Source organism: Aplidium turbinatum, chromosome 15 (assembly GCF_918807975.1).
Source record: "Aplidium turbinatum chromosome 15, kaAplTurb1.1, whole genome shotgun sequence".
Taxonomy (NCBI): domain Eukaryota; kingdom Metazoa; phylum Chordata; class Ascidiacea; order Aplousobranchia; family Polyclinidae; genus Aplidium; species Aplidium turbinatum.
In genome coordinates, this window is record NC_137486.1 from 9,975,825 (window position 1) to 10,000,000 (window position 24,176).

A 24,176-nucleotide genomic window follows, 5' to 3' on the forward strand; every position below is an offset into this window, starting at 1 on the left:
CATTTTTTGCTTATTACAGTTTCAATTCCATTGATATTGAAGCTACATTTTTTGCTTATTACAGTTTCAATTCCATTGATATTGAAACCTGACATAGCTTATAACATCAAATAATGGCATTGCACAATGACATCATTCCTCCATCATAATTGCTTGGCAATCTATGGAAGAGCGAGATGACATGACCTGCTGCCTGCAAATGCTTCCTACCTACTTCAGCTAAAGATTATTTGGGACTATCAGCAACATCAGCCCTGTCAGAAAGATTTTTTTATTGCGCGTAACTTTTATACTGCAAGAAGAAATTTACTGGGCCAGAAAATTTTTGCAGCCTAATGTGTTCCTTAAGTGCAATCCAACAGTTCTTGAGCAAGTGAAAATGTAGCCTAAATGCGAACCAAAATTTATAATAGAACAAAGTTGATGTAATTGATCCAAGTCTGAGGGGTACTTTTAGACCCGGGAACTTTAAGAAACTACCTCGCATTCGTTGGTATATACAGTACATTTTTTGTGGCCCGAGTATCTCATTGGTACCGGGACCAAACTATTCTCTCAACAGCCATGCGTTGTCATATTTTGCATTGTGATTTGCGGAATGACAGCCGACACATTTTTGCTGACGACTACATGAATTGGCTACCGTACAACAACGTGCTATAGGTGCAAACCCCGACATTTTCTTGTGGTTTTCACGCAACGTAGGCTACGTTGCCTCATGCGAAAGCCACCGAGAACAAACATAAACAATCTAATTTCGACAACGATAACTTCTCTGGGATGTTAAAGTTCTCGTACAACACCAATCATTCCAAAACAAAGCTTTATTGATCGTTATCTCTGCACACGTTGTTTTCACACAAGTAAGGAAATATAAACAATTGATACAACGGCATTGGCTGAAACAATAGCGACAAAAGTGAACTGGCAGAATGAATAACAAATTCTTCTCCTCCCTTGGAAACAATTAGTATAATAGTTTTCAAAACACGGTAACAATCTGACTAATTTTAGCGAAAAACTGGGACTTTTTTACAATGGAAGTCTACCTGCCTTTCAGTTTTGGCAACTTCATTCTTCGGAAAAATTGGAGTGCGCTTATAGTAACACATTTGATTTACATAAAATTAATCAACAATTTTTGTAAAATGACAGCAGTAGTAGACCATAGTATCTAGCGTGCTTTCAACCATAGGATATGCTGTTCTTGTTTGGCGGTAGCGGCGTTTAGAACTTACTTTCATTGCTCTTATTTTTTGTTTTCAAAATTTCAGCTATTTTGTTTAATAAAATCATTGTAGCAGCAGTTTTGCAGAAGTTTACTTTTCAGTTCAATTTCATATATTCTACTGTCGATACCTCGTGCTCCTTACACCTTCTTCGAGCAAACAAAACTTAGCTTTTTTGCATTGTTTCAACGTCTTTCAGACGGTTGAGATGGTGTGCAAAGGATAACTTTTGTTTGATAAGAAAGTTCCTAGACAGCAAAATCCGTCATTTTTACATTGATTTGTAAAATGATGGATTTTGCTGTCTGGGTAATTTCGGTAACATCATGACACGAGGCTACGACTAACTCATCAAACCCAAGTCAGTTTTGCTCATTTTGCATAGCGACGTAAAAACAAAGACAACTTGTGTTTCATGGGAAAGTTGAATATCCACTGAGCGAAAAGCAACTTTTACTGGAGTTTTAAAGCAATAGGAGTAGGCTATGCATAAAATTTAAAAACTGGTGTGCTGGCCTATATAAAGATTGTTTTAAATTGAAATTGAAGGCTTTGCGTCTATGAAGAAAATCTACAAATACAGCTGAAGTAGCCTACATAGAAAGCAAATGTAAAAAATTTAAAAATGTTGTTATAAAAATTGTAGCAGTTAATGTAGACCTTGTAGACAATCATTTTAAAAACAATTATTAAAACACGATATAATGGAAAAATAAAGCGGTACGGTAAACAATAAACTTTCTTGAAGAAACGTATCACAAGCAAGCTACTTGATTTTAACCAAAATAGGTAGGAAAAAAACTTTTATCCATTTTGTCAAACTTTGAAAATGCCCAGGTTTTCATTTTACAAGCAACATCACACCACAGAGATTGGACTTTCTTGTTATTTTTAGTATTTTCATAATTAAATCAAAAATGTTGCAAAAAATATTTTCAGAGAAAAAAAAATTGGAATGAATACACAAGCAATAGAAGGGGAGAAGAAAACAACCCGTTCTGAAATATCCAGTGAATAGTGTTAATCAATACGTAGCATACCCGAAATCGGTTCCAGTTCATAAATACCTGAGTTACTTAGATTGTTTTTCTTTTCAAAAGAAACTGCAAATTGAACAATGAAATTTTCGCCCGAAAAACAAGGTTTGCGATTTTGAACTACCAAAAAACATCACGGCTTCTTGCTTTGCTTCAAGTTTTAAGAAAGTGTCAATACATGAAAAAGCAGCAATATGTACAAGAGACACAGGCAACATCACGCTAGCAATCATTTGCATATACAGTTATTCAAGCCAGTAAGCAAAATATCGAAACGACGTTTTCTTTTGCTTTTTGATCAATTATTTTCATCTTGAACTAGTTGCGGATTTTCACATTTTCCTGAAAATTGTAGACAAAGTATTACATTACTATATAAGTAATTCAACGTGGTGATTTTTCCATTTGTGGTACGCAAGAAACCACATTTTTAGATACTTTCATCCACCTTGCCAGAGTGCTCAAACTGCCGGAGCGATGAGCTATGCGGCTTATTCGCAATGCAAATCAAATGTTTTACATAAAACTTAAAAATACGTATTATAGATTCTCTAGCTAGATTATTTTCAATGATGTCATAATAACCCTAAAAAAGATGTTTGTTATTCAAAAAATCTGAGTCTAATAAATCGGCTCCAACATATTATTACAAATCCAGAGCATAAAAAATAAGCATGAAACAAAGAAACACCTCATAGAAAAAAATGTTCTTAAATAATGAATTACAAAAGATTTTAGAAGCATTTCTCAAACATGGCCTATGATTGCTATACACGTCACCAAGTCTCAAAGGATAAACTTAAAGTGGACTAACCCAGACAGCAAAATCCGTCATTTTTAAATTGAACGTCAATGTAAAAATTATGAATTTTTCTGTCTTGGAAGCTATGCATTAACGCTTTTCAATCGCAAAGCCAATTCTGACAGGTCGTATTGCTTAATTTTATTTTAAGCTATCCCAACCAAAATGGGTACGGTATAGAAGTCAAGTTTTGTTGGTGTAGTTGAGCAATACTTTGCTATGTGTCTTAGTGGAAGTGCAAAATCGGTTCTTTAGTTTTCATTTGTTTGTTAATAGTTTTTACATTGTTCCTTTGGGTTACTTCAAAAATGTAAGTTTAATAATGCAAAAGAACTTTATGGCGTAATTACCTTAATATTATACCAAATCTCTCGACAAAAACATGTGAGATCTAATGACGCAGTGTGGTCATTTTTTTGAGTGTCCCCTTTTTCAGCAAGCTTTCAGCATGTGGTGGACTTGGTTCGATTGAACGGCACCCAGAGATTTTTTAAATGCAAGTGGACTAAAGTTTACTGAAAAAAGTGAACACCCAATACAAATGGTCACACAACGCCACTGGTGAGATCTAAACTTAGCCGTACGTTTTAGGTCATGGTCGATTGCTGACTGTAAGAAGTTGGGTCGCTAGGAGGGTCAGATGAGGGCAGAGTTTGAAACCTCTCCGGTGGAGTGTCCTCATCTTTTTTTCGAACTTGCGAGTACAACTCATTGTCATTTCCACTCTTTGTGTCATATCTATTGCGAGATTGTCTCCTGAGTGGCAAATGAAAATGAGAAGATTCAACATAAAATTTAAACTACTTATAAAATCTTGGTGTTTTAACACTTGCTGCTAGATTTTTGTAGCAATAGTTATTGCATTTTTATTAAAAATGTGATTGTGAAACGAGCATACAAAGGAGGTGTTTGTGGAGAAATTCAGTTATTTTATGTTGGACCTACTTGCAGAGTTCATGGCCAATGCACTTTCTTGCTTTCTGCTTTTGAGACAGTTTTGTTGACTAAGTAAAACTACTCTTATAAAATACTTTTTTACAGTTTAGTGTTTTAGTGATGACTTTACAAAAACTTGTATAGAAATTAGCAGGAAACTCAGCTGCAGAAATTTACCAGTCTTGAGTTTACTTTTGACTGTTTTGACTATGTGTTATTTTAGGCTACTATTTATGTAACGTCACGCTAATAGTTTTTTTAAAAAGCGAATAAGTTAACAAAGGCCAATATGCCTCAAAACCAACGTTAAACTCGCTTCGACAAAAATTCACTTCAACGGGACTTTACTGGCACCAAAATCTCTCAGTATATTTCGTTTCGTTTTTAAAGAATTTGGCTTAGTTTTAATTTAAAAATGAGTTTATTTTGTTGCCAACGCGAAAGCAAAAACAAAACTTTCAAAAATCTCACAGAAAATACCTTAAAATTAAAAACGTGTAATCTTGCACTTTGTTTTTTGCTGAGTCATCAAATATCCTGGCTTATGCAATAGATGGAGTTTCGATTTTAGCGACATGATTGTTGTTTCCTTCACAAATGTAGACACAAACGACCTGCTGTAACCTGGTGCTGCGGGTTCGCTGTGGTAGTATCGAGTTTGCACTAGCTTTCGGAACAGATCGTTTCCATTGGATTTGCACAGATCCTAGTCATGTGACATGAGGAAATCAGTGGTTCTTAACTAGCACATGACCAGGGAACTGTGTTCCGAAAACTAGTGCAAACCGCTGCTATCACAGCGAACTCGCAGCATCAGGCTAAAACAGGTCGTTTGTATCTACATTGATCAAGCATCCTGGTTTAGTTTTACAAGGTCTATAATTATAGCTCTACCACCCGGTACGCCTATGTTTACCGAAATCCTTGCTTTCGCAAAATTATTAAACATAGATGAACGCCTTTTTTTTTATATCTGCTTTAACAAAAAGTAAAATATGGATCCAAACGGCTTTTAAGAAACAAACGGTTGCTAGTCTGGTAAAATAGGAAAAAGCCGTCTTTTGGTCAAAATGTTGGGTGTGCGCTAACGGATGTTTCACTATTTTATAAATGCAAACTTTGTTAAGTAGTGATACCGTAAGAAAAATGTGTATTTGCCTTCACAGTGCAATTCAATTGAATTATCGTACCTTGAAAAGTCTTTGATTCGTCATATAGGCTATTACATTTTCTCAACCGTTCTAGCTAGCAATTTAAACTATTTTTTACGTTGATTCAATGTCTGTAGACGTTAAATTAATGGAAAATAGAGCTCATTTACAGCGTGGGAAGTGTGTTTAGATAAATTTTGATTGACTTACTTTCGCCTGACCAGGAAAACGATGAGAAGAATGATGATCAAAAGGACTATGAGTGAACATATTACTATGGCTGCTATTTCTCCAGGCTCCAAACCAGTTGAAACAATGGCTGGTATAGCAAATTCCTCGCTGTATTCGGTGGTATTTGATGTACCAGCTGGATTCTGGGCTCGGAAGGCAACTTCGAAATTTCTTCCTGGTATTAACGGACCATTGCATGGAGTGTCATCAGTTCGTGAACAGGTGCTGTTAGCACCTATTTACAAAAAACAAACAAACTTCTAGTTAGATGCTCGGTAAATAGCTGAACATTCGTTTTACAACCAACATGCACACATTTTGTATATGCTTGAGAAAATAAAGAAGCATTTTTAATCTTTGATTGAAAAACAAAAACCGAAATAAAAAATTGTAGCCTACAGCAAAACCACAAATGGTTATAGAGAAGCAACAGTCCAATAAACCACAGAACTTCTTTCTCATTTGAAGAAAGAAAAAAACATACATACAGTAGCCTATGTGCTAATTTTGGCCTACACTGAATTTGCATACAATACATAGATGGGCAATTACAATGACAACACGCTTGATTAAGATTACGACGCTTTAGATACCGTATTCTATAATTTCTTGAGTATGTAAGCTAATTCATCACGATTTTGCAATCATTTGGAGAATACCGTTACTTTTAGTTTAACAATAATAGCTTTGGATTAAGTTATATGAAGTTTCAAGAGACTGCGATTCCAAAAACTTTAAACGTCTTGTAGCCTCAGTAATAACAACAAGTTGACCTAAACCTTCAACATACCGACGACATAACCCAATCCGTCTTCAGTTAGCGACCGTTTTTTCCTCTGTGATTGACATGTAATTGTGCCAGCAATGAATGGTGGAACAAGAGGGAGATCTATCGCAGTAGCCCAAATCAGCGGAACTGTAAATACATCAAGATGTGCGTCAGTCTACAGCTGTTCAAGACTGTGTCGAACATGTCAGCCAGTTGAAAGTCTGCACTAAATTGTAGATGATCCAACTCAAGTTTAACAGCATGTCACCATTAGGACCGGCAAAAGAAAACCATTCTAAATTTGTTTAGAGTTTTTTACGTCACCAAAATATATACGTCCTGAAGTTTTTTGTAGTTTCACAGAAAATTTTCAACAAAATTTCTGAGTAAAAATAAAATCAAATTTATTAAATAAAATTGTGGTTTTTGTCTCATCAAATTCAATATTGTGCTAAAATTGACAGTAAAAATTTAAGTTAAATTTCTAAAAGATGAATGATAGTGTGGTTATTTTATTAACTTTGAGCGCATTTTATCGAGAAGGTTGAAGATGAAAAATTTCCACAGCGCCCTCGAAAGGGATAAGTTTGTAAAAAAAGGAATTTTCAACAAAACTTTTTTTATTTTGTTATAACGTCTACGGACCATGCTTCATGTACTGAATATATTCACAATGACTTGCTATATGGTGCTGTGAAAGAAACACATGATTCAACGAATCAGCAGGAGTCAATCTGGTTGGGTCTTAGAATACGACTTCCAATAAACTAAGTTTATAATGAAAGTCTCCTATTATAAAACTGATCGAAGGCAAACAAAAGCAAGGAAGACCAGCACAAACTTTCTTGCCAAGAACTCAATCCTTTACACTACAGAACACAGCCAAGAAGAACTACGAGAATTGGTCGGAAATCGCCAATTATAGAGAATTTTTATTGACGCTATTTTGCATCCAGCTGAGCTAAATAAATTATCTGACTGCCAACTCCAACTGACTGCTTGCCTGTCCTTGCAAACATTGAGCCAGCTGCACTACGGCGCCAACGTGCTGTTCTTTCCTTGAGTCGTAAAGCCCTAAACCCCGGCCATCTGCTACACGCAACCACGCTGAGATATCTATCAAAGCAGCGGCTAAAATCAAGAAAGCCATTTGTACGCGCTGCACAAGACCTTCTGGCAGCCTCTGGTGGAAGCCCTAGCAAACAGTGGTGCCACGCGGCGTGGTGTGAACAATAGTCAAGCTGCACATCCTCACTTCACCAAGTATTCAGATCCCCGCCCGAGAACCAGCTGGGCCATGGCTTCTCTAGACTTGCCTCATCAAGGCGTAACCGTTTGCTCACTGGTGTTGGACGCTATGGTGCAGACATGTTGCGCTGGGGCTTGGCAGAGAGTGCTGCTTGTGAGTGTGGTGAAATGCAGACGGCAGCCCACATTATCAAGGATTGACGGCTATACAGACCATGTCATGGCATGGAAGGCCTAGTTTCTATCGATGACGAAACCAGGCAGTGGCTAACCAACGGATGCCCTGACATATAGCGACAACACGAGAGAAGAAGAAAATAAATTATTATTGTGATGACATCCAATGTCGGTTGGTTACGTTGCAACCTTACAATATTTCACTAACACGATACTTACTTGCGGCGGCAGGAGCAGAAGCCTCTTTCACGATGACTTGGATGCTATCTAAAGGACCGCCAAGCTCTCCAAAGAAGTTGCTGATGCTGCGACAAGGGTTATTTACGACGAAACTGAGTGCATTCACAGCTGCTGTCTGATCAACCGACATCATTGGGGTGCCCCCAGGCACAATGGTGTTAACTGCACGAAGAGAAATTTTGCAAAGTGTTAAATGTCAGAGAGAAGTCTTCATTTTTTATAAAAGTAAACTTAGAGCATAGTTTTCTATTTTCCGGATTTTTTAGCAACCTGAGAACGTTAGAAAATTTTTTTTCCATTCCAGAAAATTTTTGACAAATCTTTTGTGCACAAAACGAAAATTTAAAGAAAAAACTGAAACGCTTCTTAACGAAATGCTTCAGTGTATGCAGTTTTGGTCAATGAATGCATTTACCATGTTCTTAATTATGATAGTCTTTGCATTTTTCACTGTGCGTTTTAGCTTTAATCATGATTTTTTTGCTTAAGAAAGCGAAAATATCACTGCCGGAAATTCTGGTGACGAGGATTCAAACTTGAATCGGGTGTTAAGGTTGAAAATTCATATGAAATTTTTTCAGACCTTGTTGGAATTCAAAATACTCTCAAGCAATTTATACCCACCTCGAAAGCGTGTGATTTCTCGTGTTATTCCAACTCCAGCAGTTGTATTGACAAAGACTTTAACTACATAACTTTCACCTTCAGGAAGACCATTCAGAGTTACCGTTTCAGTCAGCCTTGGGCTGTCCGATATAACCGCAGTCTAGAAAATCATTCAGCTCATCAGTGCTGTTGGTAGCCTACTGCTGATTCAGCATACAGTATAAAAAAAACTTAGTGTACTACATAAAAAAAGAGTGTAGCAAAAATCTAATGAAAACATTCGATTTGAAATGGTTCCTTGTAGTAAAAACATAAAGAAAGGTATTTGATCAAAACAGAAATCGGTGCCAATAAGCCAGATCGAAGCAGAAAGCAACAACAAGAGGCGAAAAGCTCATAAAGATGGCCGGAAGGAGGCCTGGTCTGAATTAGGAGTTTTAGATCATAGGAATGCAAAATTACATCCGCTTTGGCTTATCCGCCACGCTAGAAGGGTTACGTTTTTTTCTGATTTACAAAATATTGTACTTTAGTACGAAATGTCTAATTGGCAATTGACCCTTTTAATTTTGTTTTATTAAAACTAATGACTCATCGATTATGCAGTTACAGGATAAAATGGATCAATGCGCAATAAAATTATTTTGAAATTTCTTCTTTGAAATGAACACTTACAACAATAGTTGTGGTTGTAGTTGTGCCACTTGCTTGGACAATGTAGTTGGACGCTCCAGCAAAGGGGGTCGCAGCATCCCACATGACACTGATTGAAGTAGAGGAAACAATCCCCACAACAAGATTCTGTACTTCTCCCGGAACTAAGAGAATGGAAAGCTTTTTAAAAAATGCGACAAACAACTAAATTAGTACCCATGATTGCGCCCATAGCTGAGGCGTCGTTTAATGTTTGGGTGTGGTTAGGTTAGCTTATGTAAGATAAGCGGTGGGATGGCGCAGCGGGTAAGGCGCTCGCTTTCCAATCACGCAATCCTGGTTCGACTCCAGGCTTATGCTGGTTGTTAACAAAACACCGCTGACCTCTACCCAGGGTGTAATAAATTGGGTGGGCGTAATTGCTGAAGTAAAGGCGACCGAGAGAAAGAAACTGGCCACTCTACTCTCGTTAGTGCCGATGGCTTACAGTATTTTAATGAGAACCTTATCTTCTCATCCACCGATGCTTAGATTCAAGTATGGGACTCATTTTTACCTTTACTGACCTATGTGAGATGACTTGTGAATTTACATAAAATGTATTAAATTTGGCTAGCACTGAAGGAATTATTTGTGTTTATTGTTTGAGCACTAGTGTCATGAATTGTGAAGTTAGATGTTGATATCGAACACCAGAAAGTTTAAACTTTTTGTGCTTATACAGATTCAGGCCTAGCTTACTTGTGGATGCAGTTCGCACAGTTGAACGAGAAGCGGCACTTTCGCCAGCAGATGTATTGGCAGTTACGTCAACGTTGTACAATCTGGAAAATACCAAAATTTCCTGTTGGCTATTTCGAAATTTAACATGAAAAGCTTTTTTTAAGTTGTGTGCACTTCATTAAGAAGATCAGATACAACCAAAAAAATATGAAGTGAAACACTCTTTCTGAAGCCATTTCAAGAGACCAATTAGTTAACAGACCAAAGACTTGTTTCAAAAAAACATAGTCGCTGCTTTTACTGATGAAAATAGAATAGAAAATGTCAAAGACATTTTGCACCTGTAGGGTCTCAGTCCTGTAACGATGAAAGATACTTCTGCAGTGGGACTAGCGCTTAAAACTCTGGTGAATACGTCACATGGGGCTTGGTCATACACCAAGCAATCAGCTTCATCGTGTCTGAAAGTAGAATAAATTGTGCATCACTTTTTAATCAGCAGAACGCAGACGATTTTCGTTACTACTGCTAATAATAATAATCCTGTTTTATTTTGCGCCCATTGGCGACAACATACAGCACACTGCGATCACAGATACGATACAACAGGAATCAGCGAAGAGACATATTAGTCTTCGAGCCAACTGCTCTCATTATTTTGGCATGCCGTGTCTTTGCCGAGACACAGCCACGTGCCCTGGAATGGTGTCGAACCTACGACCTTTCGAAAGTCGAGCAGATGTTGTCACCAATCGGCCACTCCGCCAATTCGCCTACTAGTGATGTTATTTTACCGTATCTGTGGTTATTGTCTTTTTCAATGCCCACTAAAACTACTAAAGCACTTGAAAAAAAAAACAGCAATTTTAATCTTAGAAATCAAACATCTGGTAAATAACGTAAGCCAATCTTTTTTCCTATAACTCTAATTGAACAGTTTTGGAGATTTATAAAAAGGTTTACGCTGTAACCAAGCTGCATTCGCAATGTGTAGTCCAACATAGCTTAGGATCAGTGATGTACGCGCATACAAAAAATATTGACGCCGTCAGCGCAAACGCAAACGTTCGAAAAACCATACGCCGTATGCGTCAACGTAACTTGTATAAAAAGTTGGCGGCGTCAGCGTCAGAGCATACACCAGCGTAAAATAATTTTGTTTGCTAGGTGCCAAACATTCACACGGTATAAACCACGCGAAACAAACAAGTTTTAGTTTGAATTTAAATTTCCACGAAGAAACACAAGCATCTGAAAGTGTTCATCTGACATTTTGCTGCGTTTTGGTTTCAATATGTCTTTGCCAATTGAAAACATTCTTTCAACTGCAGCGCTGGAAGGTATTGGCGTGTTGTAGCGAAAAAAAGACATTAAAAAGTATGAGTTGACGCTATGCGCTAAAAAACCGCAAAAACTTTACGGCGTAGCCTCAAGCGACAACTATCCAAAAAATGTGGCTGCAAGCGTTAGCGCAAACAAAAGTCTACACCACAAGTTTGCGGCGTAGAATTTGCGGCGTATACGTACATCTCTGCTTAAGATTAACGTATTAAACTCAATTTGAGAATGAGTGCATATTTATCTTTGCATTTTGACTAGTTTAAGAAGTAAATTCTTGTGGACATAAGCTAAATATATATATATTATATGTCTGCGGTTGAAGAAAGTGACCTCTTTACCAAAATTGTAAGCTAAATATGCACTACAAAATGTCCTACGTTATTTCAATGTTGTAGTAAAGTAGGACTCCATTGGCTGGAGAGGGCGGCTGGAATGAAACAGTGATGGAGCTTTCGTTGATGGTGCTGGCCAGCAAGTTCCTCACTTGTGTTGGAGCTGAAAAGATTGCATAGTTTGAAAGTTGAAAACCAAACGTTTAACATTTTTGTCAGAGATATTGTGTATTCAAAATTAAACGCAAAGAAATTATGAAGTCAATAGTGTTTGAGGAAAATTTGTTTTACCTGCTTCTGATGTTACTGCAGTGACAGACACTGGTGCATCACTTTCTCCCTGCTCATTTCTTGCCACCACCATAAACATGTAAGACGTGAAGGGATTCAAACCAGTCACTTCGTAGGAAGTGGTATCCGCAGGTACCACCATAGAACCAGTTGCTGTCGATGGGGACCACGTTACTCTGCAACACGCCAAACGCTTCGTTATACCGCCCAGTTTCTCACATATTTGTCATTTCAATACTTTTTGTCAGTGAAATATTAAAAAAAGAGAATAGCAAGATTTTGTCTTGATAAGTTATAAAAAGCTCAAATCTTGTTTTATTTTTTTGAGTAACACGAAAAAAATTTAATCTCCTTAAATATTAAATTTACACTTCACAGTTTCATATATTGTACAGTATATTCTACCATACCTGTATCCAGTGATAACTCCGTTTGCATTAGCAGGAGGACGCCAGCTTACAATTACACTAGTTGCTGTGACAGTTGAAGTTGAAACATCTGACACTGGACCAGGAAGTTCGGCAACTGTAGTAAAATCGAAAGTATACCCTTCAGTTCCATTAATGCCTCCGCTGATAGGAAAAACCTATTGAAATAGAGATAATTTTGTTTAACATTAATTTTTTATGTTGTATAACCTACACATCCACTTTAGCTGGCACACATTTTCCTCAGCAAGTCGGGTCCTATCCATACCTTCAGCAGCGTTGTCAAGTGGGTCCAAGGGGTACCTTTAGACCCGGGATGATTTTAGGGGTTCATAACCTTTCCAAGGGATCGTTGAACTTGAGGAAACCACCACGTATGTATTGAATACACTGTTTTTTTTAATTAGCTTGGTTTAGGGCCCGAGGATCTTATTGGTACGAGGCCCAACTTACCTATTCAACGGCCCTGCAGGCCCTGCGTACCGGCCCTGCATCTATTGAACGGCCTATCTGATGAACATCTGTGCTAGATAAAATACTTGTCTGAGAAGAGTCTCATAGCGAGAGTATTTGTCTGTACCTTGGCAAAACGCTCAATAAAAATGCCTTTGGGTGGACATGAAGAAAGATTGTCTTTTTTGCCTTGTTGTCTGCTTTGATTAAATATTCAACCATCAAGAGCAAGTTTAGATACAATAAAAATACACAAAGTTGTCATATGAAGATTGTTCAAGTAGATTAATTTTTTCAAACCTTTTTGCCCCACAAAAGCAACAAAACACTCAACTCTGTACAACGTAGGCCCTTACCCCCACCATTTCTAGTCGTTGCTATACCAGTAATATGGTTAGTTCGCGAGATTGACACTGAAATAAAGCACGTTTCCAAAAAGCTGCGTTAAAAACGATGGTATAAAAAATTATCCCCACCAACTACAACTTGGTCTGGCAGCAGCCTGATCTACTTGACCTCATTGCGCTTGATGCAACAACTACAAAGCGTCTTTTACATATCTCAATCATTATTTATAATTGGGAGATGATATTACTCACCACTAATAAAAGGAAGCTTACTCTAAAAACTTACCTCGACGTTGTAAAGTGTGTTGGGAACAAGCCCAGTCAACGAACCAGTGACGGAAGTTGTAATAATGGTTTCACTCATTCCCGAGCTTGCGATAGTGTACACCACTATGTAACTGAACACTCCTGTTACCACCATCGGAGGAGTGATGGTGAAATCCACTTGGGTTGTTTGGAGGGATACCTCCACGTTTTGAACAGTGCCCACAGGAGCTAAATACAAGGCCATGTAATGAGGTGGTGGAGTTTTTACTAGAACTCGATGATTCGCTATTATCAGTGATAGCAGCAGTAACAGTTCCTACGGCTAACACTGGTAAGCTATGCTATCTCACCAGCCTTATGTATAGTGATAAGCGGGGTAACATATTCGGCCTAGACTACACAAAATCTTATGTTAGTCTTTCAAGGTGTCAACAACTATATACCTCCGGCGAGGGTGCGAGTTGAAATGGTTCTCCTTTCTCCATCGCCGATACTGGTTCTAGCATATACAGTGATCGCGTAGTCTGTGTATGTATTGAGGCCTGATACGACGAATGACGTTGCAGTGGACACGTCAGTTGGTACCGCATCGCCACCTGGTGTCCATATCAAACTGAAATAAATACAAATGGATCAGTTCGTTTTAATTTACTTAAAAGCAATGAGGAAACTGCTATGTGTAGAAAATTCAAGGGCGCCGGTGCCCTCAATTTTTCTGTGGATGGGGGCAGGAGGGCAATGGTGTCTTTTTAAAGTCATGTAAGCTACTGCACATTTTGCAATATAACAATTTCTGCAATTCGCTTTTAGCCTAATTATAATCTTTCATTTTTGCCTCAAAATAATATTCACAACACAAATTTCTGTATCAAAGTATGTTGCATCATTAATAGCATAGCATGATATCCTTCCGTGCAATTGTTCTTTATATACCGGACATTTGTATCGTTACTCGATAATCAGCTGATAGATGAGCATTATCGCTGTATCTTATCTTAAAACTTTTCAAAAAAAAAATAGGCCTTTCAGCGCAACAAAGTGCCCTTTTTTCACAATCCTCTCCCCCAGTCAAAAATCGTTCCGTCGCCCTTGAATAAATTATAGCTAAAAGTAACTTTTCATGATGACCATTGCATGGACTTGACCATTGGCTTCACGATCTACTGTAAACATAGAAATGAAAAAAAAAAACATTAACTACTTAATGTATTATGATTACACCTCAATAGTAATAACCATGTTAGAGTTTGAATAGTCTTGTTTATGCAATTGATTGAGTTTCGCTTTTAGCAGCATGATCGTTGCTTACTTCACAGTGTAGATTCTAACGATCTGTATTAGTCTGATGCTGCGGGTTCGTGGTGGCAATATCGAATTACACGAGCTTTCGGAACACAGTTCCCTAGTCATGTGCTATGACGAATGGTGTTGCAGTCTGTGAGTAGTTCTTAAATGTGACTCTTTGGTTTAGCTTGAGGCTGCCGGCTGTTGATTTTCCGTGCTGTTAGGCGCTATTGCTGTGAAATTTTGTTGAATCATGTCTTGTTCATGTTCATACCAAATCTCCTAAAATTAATTTAAACATTAATTTTTTTAAGGAGTTCAACACCCAGCACACTGCATATAAAACGGTAATCAGGTTGTTTTTGTGCAAAAGTGTTGTTAATTTTGGTAAGGCTCTATTCAGTTCGATCTGGTTCCACCGAATGTAACATTGGTCAAAATTGAGTTACACTTCCATAGATTTCTTCAATATTTTTTATAAATGAGTTTGCCTTGAAAATTCCTATTAAAAATTTAACTTTTGTTGCATTTTTTCTTGTTAAAGAAATTTTCGAATTTGAAATTTAGTTGCCATAGTAAAGGATTTCGGTATAAATTGGATTGAAGTTTGAACCTAAAAATCTATGAACCTCCAGCAGATCTGAGGTGTTGTGTCAGCATGATACAAAAGTACAGAATAAATAAATGAGATCAATCAGAGAAAATAGAACAAAAAATCGATATAATTAAAACAACTTTCAAAGTTCAAAAGAGGCAAAAGCTTTAAATGATAATTTTATGATTGCAGCTGTAGACCTACCTGTATCCAATTATGTTTCCATTCGGTTGGTTTGGTGCCCCCCATGTAACGTTAATGCTTGCCGATGATAGTGGATCAACCGCTAGTGTGCTCACTCTGCCTGGGGTGCTTTCTGAGGTTGTCGCTGTGACGGAGTTGATTGGTCCAGCTTCAGGCACAGACGTGAAAGGAGTGACCTAGAAATTGATTACATTGATATTCTATTTCAGAAAGAACGTTTAAAATAGAAAGATAAGTCAGAAAAAATGCTCTGCACAAAATTGGAAACGCTCACTGCCCAAAGCTGGTAAAAGCTGACTATGAATAAAAGAAAACACAAAACTTGAAAACAATCGTCTTATAGGGTTGTTACGCTAAGATCGAGTAAAAAAGACAGTGAGTTGAAGAACACTGAAATGTTTTTACTTTAAAAAAAAATCTTTAAAATAAGAAACCTTTTTTTGAAAAAACTAAAGATAGATACCATTTAATGTTCAAAATTGAAAAAAAAATCCTTACTGTAAAGCTATACAGCGTGTCAGGTGTCAGACCAGATACAGTGAGTGATGTGACGGTTGTTGATATGGGAGGATTGCCGTTATCAGGAACAAAACTGATCTCGTAACGAAATGAACCCGTCACCGTCATTGGAGGATTAAACGCTATGACAACGGATCGAGGTCCAACATCAGATGCGTTGAGGCCGCTCACAGGTTCTTGTGGAGCTGAAAAGAACAAAAATCAATCGTTTGTCAACTAAAAAGAAAAAAGAAAGTTCGTTTTGGTTCATATATAAATAATGATCGAGTGTTTTGTGGCAGAAAGGGTGCGATGCTACTGAAGTCAGTCTGATCACCAAAATACGGTGTTTTATTTTTGCCTTATTCAGTTCACTCGACTGCCGAAAACAATCAGTCAACCTATATCAACTCACAAAATTGCGGTATCTGGCAATGAAGTCTATCTAGGCAATTTTATGCAACCAACTGCAATCATGCAATCTGTAAGATTATCACAAGTTTAACCTGCTGCTTCCGTCAGTATAGTTGCGCTAACAGCTTCTCCAATCCCTGCTCCGTTGCGAGCAGCTACAGCAACGGAATAATTCCTGAATGATCGCAAGCCTGTTATTGTGTCTGTGAGGCCGATGACGTTTTTTGTGACTTCATTTGCGTCTTCATTGAAGTCATCTGCATCCTAGAAACAAAGCGTTCAATAAATTAAAGCCAAATTACATAAACAACATTTTACTTGTGAGGTTTTGCAAAAGTGTAGAAAACCGTCAGATGTTCGTCTGAAAGAGCCATAGTGTTGCCTGCTATGAAATTGTGATGTCTTAAATATATGCCATTTTAGAACCAAAATGCTTGGAATGCTTGGTCAATCTAAACAAAAAATAAAGAACCTAAAATGTAGCTGCTAAACTCACGTCTACATTTAGGGCTCTATAGTTTTTTGATTAGATGCGATTTTGCTGTTGCAAAATATTAGATTTCAATATATAACTGGAGGTGACTGCTTCAAATCACATTGTGGCAAAAATGAATCGTCCAAGCAAAAGCTATCAACGCCCTACCTATTAGGTGCGATCAAGTCGAAGCGAGACCACATTAAAGATTTATAATCAAGCAGGATCACAAGAGTGAAACTTACACACAAAAAAAAACAACAGAAAAAGTGTTAAAAATAAAAAATAAAATGAAAATGGGGCTACGTGGTTAGCCTATTTTAAATGTCAATTACCAATTTACTTTAGTTTCATTTGAAATATGCCTGCAAAGACTTCAAGTTAGGTTATTGACAAAATATTCTTTAGTTGTTACTTCTACTGAACAATTAAAAAGTACCAGTTGGATATATGTAATGGTGTATCCAACGAGATTGCCATTCGGCGATGTGGGCACTGCGTAGTTTACTTGAATGGAATTCGAAGTAGCCGAAAGCAAAAGAGAGTTAGGAGCTGTTGATCCTGTTTGAGTAAAATATATTTGAATAAAAATGTGCATTTTTGCTGATTGAGCCTCCTATAATAGTCAGGGGTCTCAATTATTTGGACGGAAAGGTAGTGAAGTTTCCTTTGCATCTATTTTCAAAGCAATGTCTCTTTGTGTTGCACAAACACGCTCTCAATGGGTGTTGAACAGAAGTATTTTAAGTGTTTGCTCAGAAGGTCATCCAGAAGATAGGCTACTGTCGAAAAATCTCTTTAAATCGGTTTCTTTGTGCGATACCTTGACACCGTATCAACTGTAAATTCTGAGGAGAAACAAATAAACTTACGATAAAAACGGCAAAAGTTTGTAAACTTTATATGAAAACAACATTTAGTATTATTATAAAACTACTAAATTGTTCTGAAAGAATGATGTTGAGCCACATTTTAATTTCTACTTCAATTCTTGCCTGTTTCTGGAGGCCTATTGCTGGAAAATAAAATTACATGGAAATAAGCATGCGTGGTAGATCAGCACTTGCTGAAGCTCTTTTGCAATCAAATAGAAATCATGCTCACTTGCTTCTCCGGTCCTGCATTGTACATTTGCGTTGATGAATGTAGCTGAAGGATTGACTGGTCTGATATTAACTGTCACAACGATAGATTCGTAAGGCGAGAATCCGCCCATGGTAAAGCTTGTGGTTCCGATTGGCCTGAGCACTGGTTCAGCTAGCCCGGCATAGTTAATTGTGTAGCCCTGTGACACCATAACCCAATCAAGTTATTGCACATCAGTGTTGCGCAAGAAAATCGTATTATTTTTTGTGTGTTAATAGATGGCTTAAAAGCAAAGCAGTCGATTTTTGTGTTGTAATAGATTACTTGTTGTTTCAAGCAATAGATAAATGAATTGAAACCAATTAGTCACTATTGCAGCAAAGCATCCCAGTCAACATGTTGTGATCTGTACAGTAACTACTGCTTGAAAAGATTTCTTTATTTGCACGGTGCGTTTTAACCTAGGGATTGTAGATCATAGGGATGCAAAACTTCATCCGCTTTTGGCTTATCCGCAACACTAGAAGGGTTACGTTTTTTTGTAATTTACAAAATATTTTACTTTTTATGGGTTATATAAGAAGAGTAAAGTTGGTTTTAAAGTAATTTAAGGTTTTTAGTTGAAAGCAAGCCAGCAGTAAAGCGTAAAAAAAATGTTAAATTGGCAATTGACCCTTCTAATGTTGAAGGAACAACGGAGTTGCGCGTCCCGTAATGTACCGTCCCTAGTTTTAACCATGTTACAGGCTAGTTCATTTTTGTTTATCATATATTTGAATAAGCTGAAGATGCTATTACTATAGCGAAATCGATTCTTACTTAATAAATAACACTAAGAGGTTAGATTGTTGTGCAAATGCCAGCATTTGATGAATGCAAAATAGCAGTACCATATGTATTGTTTATTTTATTTATTTTCTTTTGTATGTCACGACTGTCATGAAACAAACGCATGCCTTTACTGTTCACTGAGGGCAGTTTTATAATTTAATCAACAAATTGTTATGGATTGTGGTGTCGCTTCTGCGATCTTGTTTCATAACTAACCTTACCTCAATTACAGTCGCGTCATCTTCCCATTGTTCATCGACGGACCACGTCAGGAGGAAGCTTTCCGAGGTTAGAGGCTCGCAGTTGGTGTTTAGTTCAACAAGTGCTAAACAGAAACAATCGATCAGTGGACTGTTCAACTTTGCAACATTTTACTCTAAAACTAAAGTAACTCAATAGACTATATTTATTTCATTTGGACGTCGGATGTATCAAGCGGACAAGTTCATCGCCGACCGTATCATCAGCAGTCATATTTTATTTATCAAAATGAGCAGAAGGTCTTAGGCGATAAGACAAAAATTGGTTTCAGTATCTTCTCGGCGGAGTCCAGGAAAAGATATGCCAACAAGAGTTAGTAAAAGGCTAAACCTACAGTTGTTGTTTACTTTTTACCAAGGTAATTACCCAAAATGTCGGTTGACTAAAAAATTTTATTGTTTTTGAATGAGGTTGCTGGGGAATGCCGTCCCCAAGTTATCGCTGAACAAATTTTATTTAGACGAAAGTTTCTCAAGTGTTCTGTTGTTCAATTATACCCAAACCCACAAGATTACGTTATTTATTTCCCGCAATGTAAAGATATGCTTAAAAATTCTAGGTTGAAGAGTGGTTTACTTACGTTCACTGCATAGTACTCCAGTCCAAAGAGAAGGGCATTCGCAAGCAAAGTTAAAATCGGTGGGCAAACATGTGCCCCCAGATAAACAAGGGTTAGGCTCGCACTGAGAAGCATCTAAGACAGATTATACAGTTAAACGTACCAAGAAGTGCATTTTAATTATCACTCAAATAACTGACCAATATTTTGATTGCTCATAATAAAAATGTTAATTGCAAAATGTATACCTCAAGGCAAAACTGAAAATATGATCATATAGGGTCTGCTGGATGAGGCCAAACTAAATTTTGCCTCGTATAAGTCACAGACAGATTGTTGATTGCAAATTAATGGGAATATATAACATTAGAAATAACCCTGAAGAAGAGTGTTATCGCTGCCAATTCTTGCTACAATCGGCTGCCGAGAAACAGAATTAAGTATTATTAGTCTAGTGTTATTTAATCCCATTTTGAATAAAGTTACTTTTGTTATCAATTTTCTCTGCAAAATGACTTCACTCCTAAAGCAATAATATAATGTCATGAGAAATGTCAAATTATGTCAATGAGTCTCTTCAGACCCTATGGCGCAAAACAAGACAAATCTTCAGCAAACATCACAGGATTAAGGTAAGAATTGTCAATGCAGCAGCCAACAGAAAGACTGCTCAATGCAAATTATAAATCATTCATGTAAAAAAGTAAAAGCTTAAAATAAATACCCTTTCCTTGACTTGCCTCATTTGACACATGAAAAGAAAAGGAAAACATGTCGGAACACACAGGAAAATTATCGCTTCATACAATTGTAATGACTTACTTGTTTCGTAGTGAATTTGGAATCCAGGTGCAGATACGAACAAGTCTGCTGTGAATCGAACAAATATGACGCCGTTATTTTGGTCGTTTTCCGTGTACAGTAAATCGGCAACGCTACTTGTTCCGTTCGTTAAATTTCCAGTAAAGGTAACGATACCACTGCGAACAAGAACATCACCAGTAAGTTACTTGCTTGTTATTTTAAGCCACATGCAAATATGCAACAAAAAGGCATAAAGAGATACTGTACCAACAAGCAAGCAATTTATGTGGCAAATAAGTTGATCTACGTGGGATGGAGTATGAGTATAGTTTAATCAACAGAAAGTCATAGGACTGGTTCATTGTCACTTTTGTACTACTAATTTGACTAGGTTAATTACGTCGATATTTATATATTCATTCGCCATCTCCGCTTCGGGTAGATTGTGCGTCAACATGGGTTATCTGTTTCCACGAGTCACAGTTTTTAGCTATCTCGCCCAGTATCAAATTGAGTTCGGTCTCTGCCTGGATGTTGCCATGCCAGTCGGTTTGGTGGTCTGCTTCTTTTTCTCTTTTCATTGACTTTACCTTCCATTCAGATTTTGCTGACTTCGTATTTTGATCTTTTAGTATGGCCGAAAAGTTTTAGACTTTTTGATTTTGTTGCTGCTGCAATTAGGTGTAGCTTTGTTATAGTCAAAAGGTCATCTATTTTCATGTGGTCAAGTAATTTTTTGTTGGTCATGCTTCTCATGATGTAGTCTAATGTTGGAAAGTTGTGAGTTTTTTTATTGTTGCGGAGGTCCAATTGACGCATCCTAGGCTGTACAGCACGACTGGTAAAACGTAAGTGTTGAAAATTTTTGATTTTAGTTTGGTTGGGACTCTATTGGAGGTTAAGATCTTATTCTTTTCAAATGCTTCCCAGCCTAGACCGATCCGGTGTTGCGTTGCAGTTTCTTCATCGTTGGTCGAGGATAGTTTGTGGTCAAGATTCGCGAATTCTGATACTTGTTCTATTTGCTTTCGGTATACATTGAGATTGAGTGAGTTGTTTTAAATCTTCAGCAGCACGTCGATATTTATTTGGGCCGTATAAGCAATAAGCATGGTCAAGTCAACTATCCAACAAGCACAACCATAAGCGTAAGCAGAGGAATTAATACAGCCACAACATGTCCCGTGTAGTTCTCAGCGTACTTAAAACAATGCGCAAGAGACTTTGAAATAAACAGTCGACGCTGAATGCTGTACTTCAACTGTGGTCTACAAGAAAATGAAAAAACTACCCAGACAGCAAATCAACCGTTTTTGACGTGTGCACGTGCAGACGTTGAATCGATGTCAAAAACGGTTGATTTTTTGTCTGGGTTATTTACTTGGCAGTGACGTTGATAGGTTCCAAAGGAATTAGCCCTTGACCGATATCAACGAAGTCATCATTTTCCTCGGTGGAAAAGTAATCAAACACGATTTTGATAGCTGTGAATTATACAAGTAGTGTCAGCAATGAATTGGTATAAAAACAGAAAAAATAGTAACATTTTGTTTGTTTTATTATCTTTATCCTGCATTGCGGGAAAGCGGACTTGAGCGCTATGCATCGGTGTACGCCTTCCGACATACACCTGACCCACGCTGCAGCCGACGGCAATGTCTGTTTCCGGTTGTCTACTTTACTTATGACTTAAATTTGGTACTACCCATTAGTCGAAATCGATTACTGGGTAGAGGCAATTATCGTAAAGTTTCTTGCCCAGAGAAACAACAGCAAGTGCGGGTGGCTGGAGTCGAACATGCAGGCTCTCGACTGCGAGCCCAACGCGCTAACCACTCGGCCACTGCTCTCGTTATATTTTGGAACGTTATAAAATATTCGAAAACTTTACTTAGATACAAAACCATGTTGGTCTACTTTGGAAAAAGGCTTCGTGGATGTTTTTGTACAGATTAGTTTACACACTGATATACAGTAACTCGCACTGTGAGAGTGAAACGATCATTTGTTACTTATCATAACATAATGTACGTAGATTAACTTGTCTACTTTTTATGTACTGGACTATGGGCTTGCAATAATACATGCAAATAAAAATTTCTAATCTACTACATAAATAAGCTGAAAATGCTAGTATTATAGCGAAATCTACAGTATTCTGAATAAATTATACGCTAAGAGGTTAGATTGTTGTGCAAATGTCGGCATTTGATGAATGCAGAATAGCAGATTATCAAGGCTTTGTCAGTTCAAGGATAGCCTAAAGATTCAAAACCAACCAACCAACTAGCAGTACTACTGACTGTTACATAAGAAACCTGTGCTCACAAGCATTTGTGAAAAAGCAAGACGATAGTACATCAAAAAAACAAAAAACTTTTACCTCCTTTTCCAGCGAAGTTAACTTGCCAATAAAGTGTCTCAAACTGTTCGTAGGGATTCGGGAAATTGTCACTACTCATGGAACTGCGGTCCAACAAACACATGTTGCTTAATGCTCCTTCTCTTGTTTTGTTTGCGTCACAGACGTCTCCTGAAAGAAAATAGACGAACAAACGTGAAAGTCTTTGTTAACAAAGTAACATTAAGTTGTTCATACATTGAAAGTAGAATGCAATAAATGCTTGAACAAACATTTTATGAGCATATAGAACAGAACACTTAAGTGAAATGCAAGCAACTTTTGGCATCGCCTCTGTAGTTATTCACACATGCAGTATATTACTTGCTTTTCATTATTATTATGACCTTATGTTAAGCTCCCTACCTCGGCTGAATAAAGCCGTCTCTTTTACATTGATTCAACGTCTGAAGACATACAATAAATGTAAAAAGATAATTTTGTTAGCCTTAGATATGGGTTGGCCATTATGTTTTGATTTGTTATTCTGTTTTTGGATATATTTTTTTTCTTTAGTCTTTGAGAAAAGAAATTTTAAAACTGTGTTACAACCATATTATATTTATTTAAATAAGATTTCTCAAAGCGGCGATTTGTGACAGTTTTTACTATTTGAGACGAAATGCATTTTCTGTAAGAACAGATTTAACCAAAGGAATTGTTACCTGTAAATGCGGTTATAACGTTTGACCATTCACTCGCTCCCGCCGACGTATATGTTCGCAATCTCAACTGATAAGATCTGTACTGTTGAAGTCCAGTTAACGCAAAGTCCGACCTACTCGCTGGGAATCGAATAGTCTAAAAAAACGGTTTCACGCATTGGGTAAAATGTTCGTTGGTGAACTGGACAACGAACGTTCCTTTTTATAGTAATTCTTTCACTGTCCGCCGAGTTACGCTCCCGAAGAAAACTCACAATCAAGCAGCGTAGGTTCTGCTCTCGGTGTGTACGCTTGAGCAACGCATTTCAGGGACTGCTTTCCATTAGGCAGCACTTAGTGAATGGAATAATTCACAGACAACAACAATTCAACAATTGGAAACTTCACTCTGTCAACCTCGGCGGCTGGGCTTGCGTCAGTGATTCAAATCCTCTAGTCTAGAGTCTAGTAGTATGAGAAACTGCTGGGAATAGCATATCAGAAGCTTTCTCAGACCAAGGATAATGATTCAAACCAACCAAGCACCTTTTGGTAATGTTTTTCTTCTTAGAAATGAACAGCCTCTTTGTACCATGTGTTGACCAATAGATATAACTTTTCAGTTGTAAATGTTAAATTTGTGTTGCAATAAGCAATTAAAATTGCAATTCGATCTAAAGGAATGTGTCACTGTCTACAGCTTACATGTCATCATCATCATTTTCAGCCTGTGAGAGCCCACTGCAGAGCGTAAGCCTTCCCCTTTTCATGCCAATTTACATGATTATGTGCTAGTTGGTACCAATTGGTTGTATTGCATTGTTTGTCAATGTCGTTCCTCCATCTCACTTTTGGTTT

The 24,176-nt window shown here is 37.4% G+C and overlaps 1 protein-coding gene across 3 annotated transcripts in view; it reads right to left on the reverse strand.

Annotated features, from left to right (window-relative positions):
• Window positions 1–806: 806 nt before the first annotated feature.
• The window catches only part of LOC145783861 (uncharacterized), an 85,924-nt gene continuing 62,554 nt past the window's right edge, over window positions 807–24,176 (reverse strand). For 2 of the 3 annotated variants that reach the window (XM_082595614.1, XM_082595613.1), the window contains exons 23-47: window positions 23,340–23,475; window positions 22,657–22,806; window positions 21,655–21,757; window positions 20,292–20,449; window positions 19,491–19,604; window positions 18,871–18,974; window positions 17,837–18,017; window positions 17,172–17,293; window positions 16,350–16,521; window positions 15,844–16,049; window positions 15,346–15,521; window positions 13,706–13,875; window positions 13,282–13,490; window positions 12,178–12,353; window positions 11,768–11,943; window positions 11,522–11,639; window positions 10,145–10,264; window positions 9,822–9,904; window positions 9,102–9,244; window positions 8,445–8,586; window positions 7,800–7,982; window positions 6,177–6,302; window positions 5,366–5,621; window positions 3,653–3,824; window positions 807–2,608 (exon numbers count right to left, since the gene is read on the reverse strand). In XM_082595614.1, the coding sequence (XP_082451740.1) occupies window positions 3,656–3,824; window positions 5,366–5,621; window positions 6,177–6,302; window positions 7,800–7,982; window positions 8,445–8,586; window positions 9,102–9,244; window positions 9,822–9,904; window positions 10,145–10,264; window positions 11,522–11,639; window positions 11,768–11,943; window positions 12,178–12,353; window positions 13,282–13,490; window positions 13,706–13,875; window positions 15,346–15,521; window positions 15,844–16,049; window positions 16,350–16,521; window positions 17,172–17,293; window positions 17,837–18,017; window positions 18,871–18,974; window positions 19,491–19,604; window positions 20,292–20,449; window positions 21,655–21,757; window positions 22,657–22,806; window positions 23,340–23,475 (3,693 nt within the window). In that variant the 3' untranslated portion in view covers window positions 807–2,608; window positions 3,653–3,655. The remainder of the gene's footprint in view (window positions 2,609–3,652; window positions 3,825–5,365; window positions 5,622–6,176; window positions 6,303–7,799; window positions 7,983–8,444; window positions 8,587–9,101; window positions 9,245–9,821; window positions 9,905–10,144; window positions 10,265–11,521; window positions 11,640–11,767; window positions 11,944–12,177; window positions 12,354–13,281; window positions 13,491–13,705; window positions 13,876–15,345; window positions 15,522–15,843; window positions 16,050–16,349; window positions 16,522–17,171; window positions 17,294–17,836; window positions 18,018–18,870; window positions 18,975–19,490; window positions 19,605–20,291; window positions 20,450–21,654; window positions 21,758–22,656; window positions 22,807–23,339; window positions 23,476–24,176) is intronic. The other variant, XM_082595615.1, reaches the window with a different exon arrangement.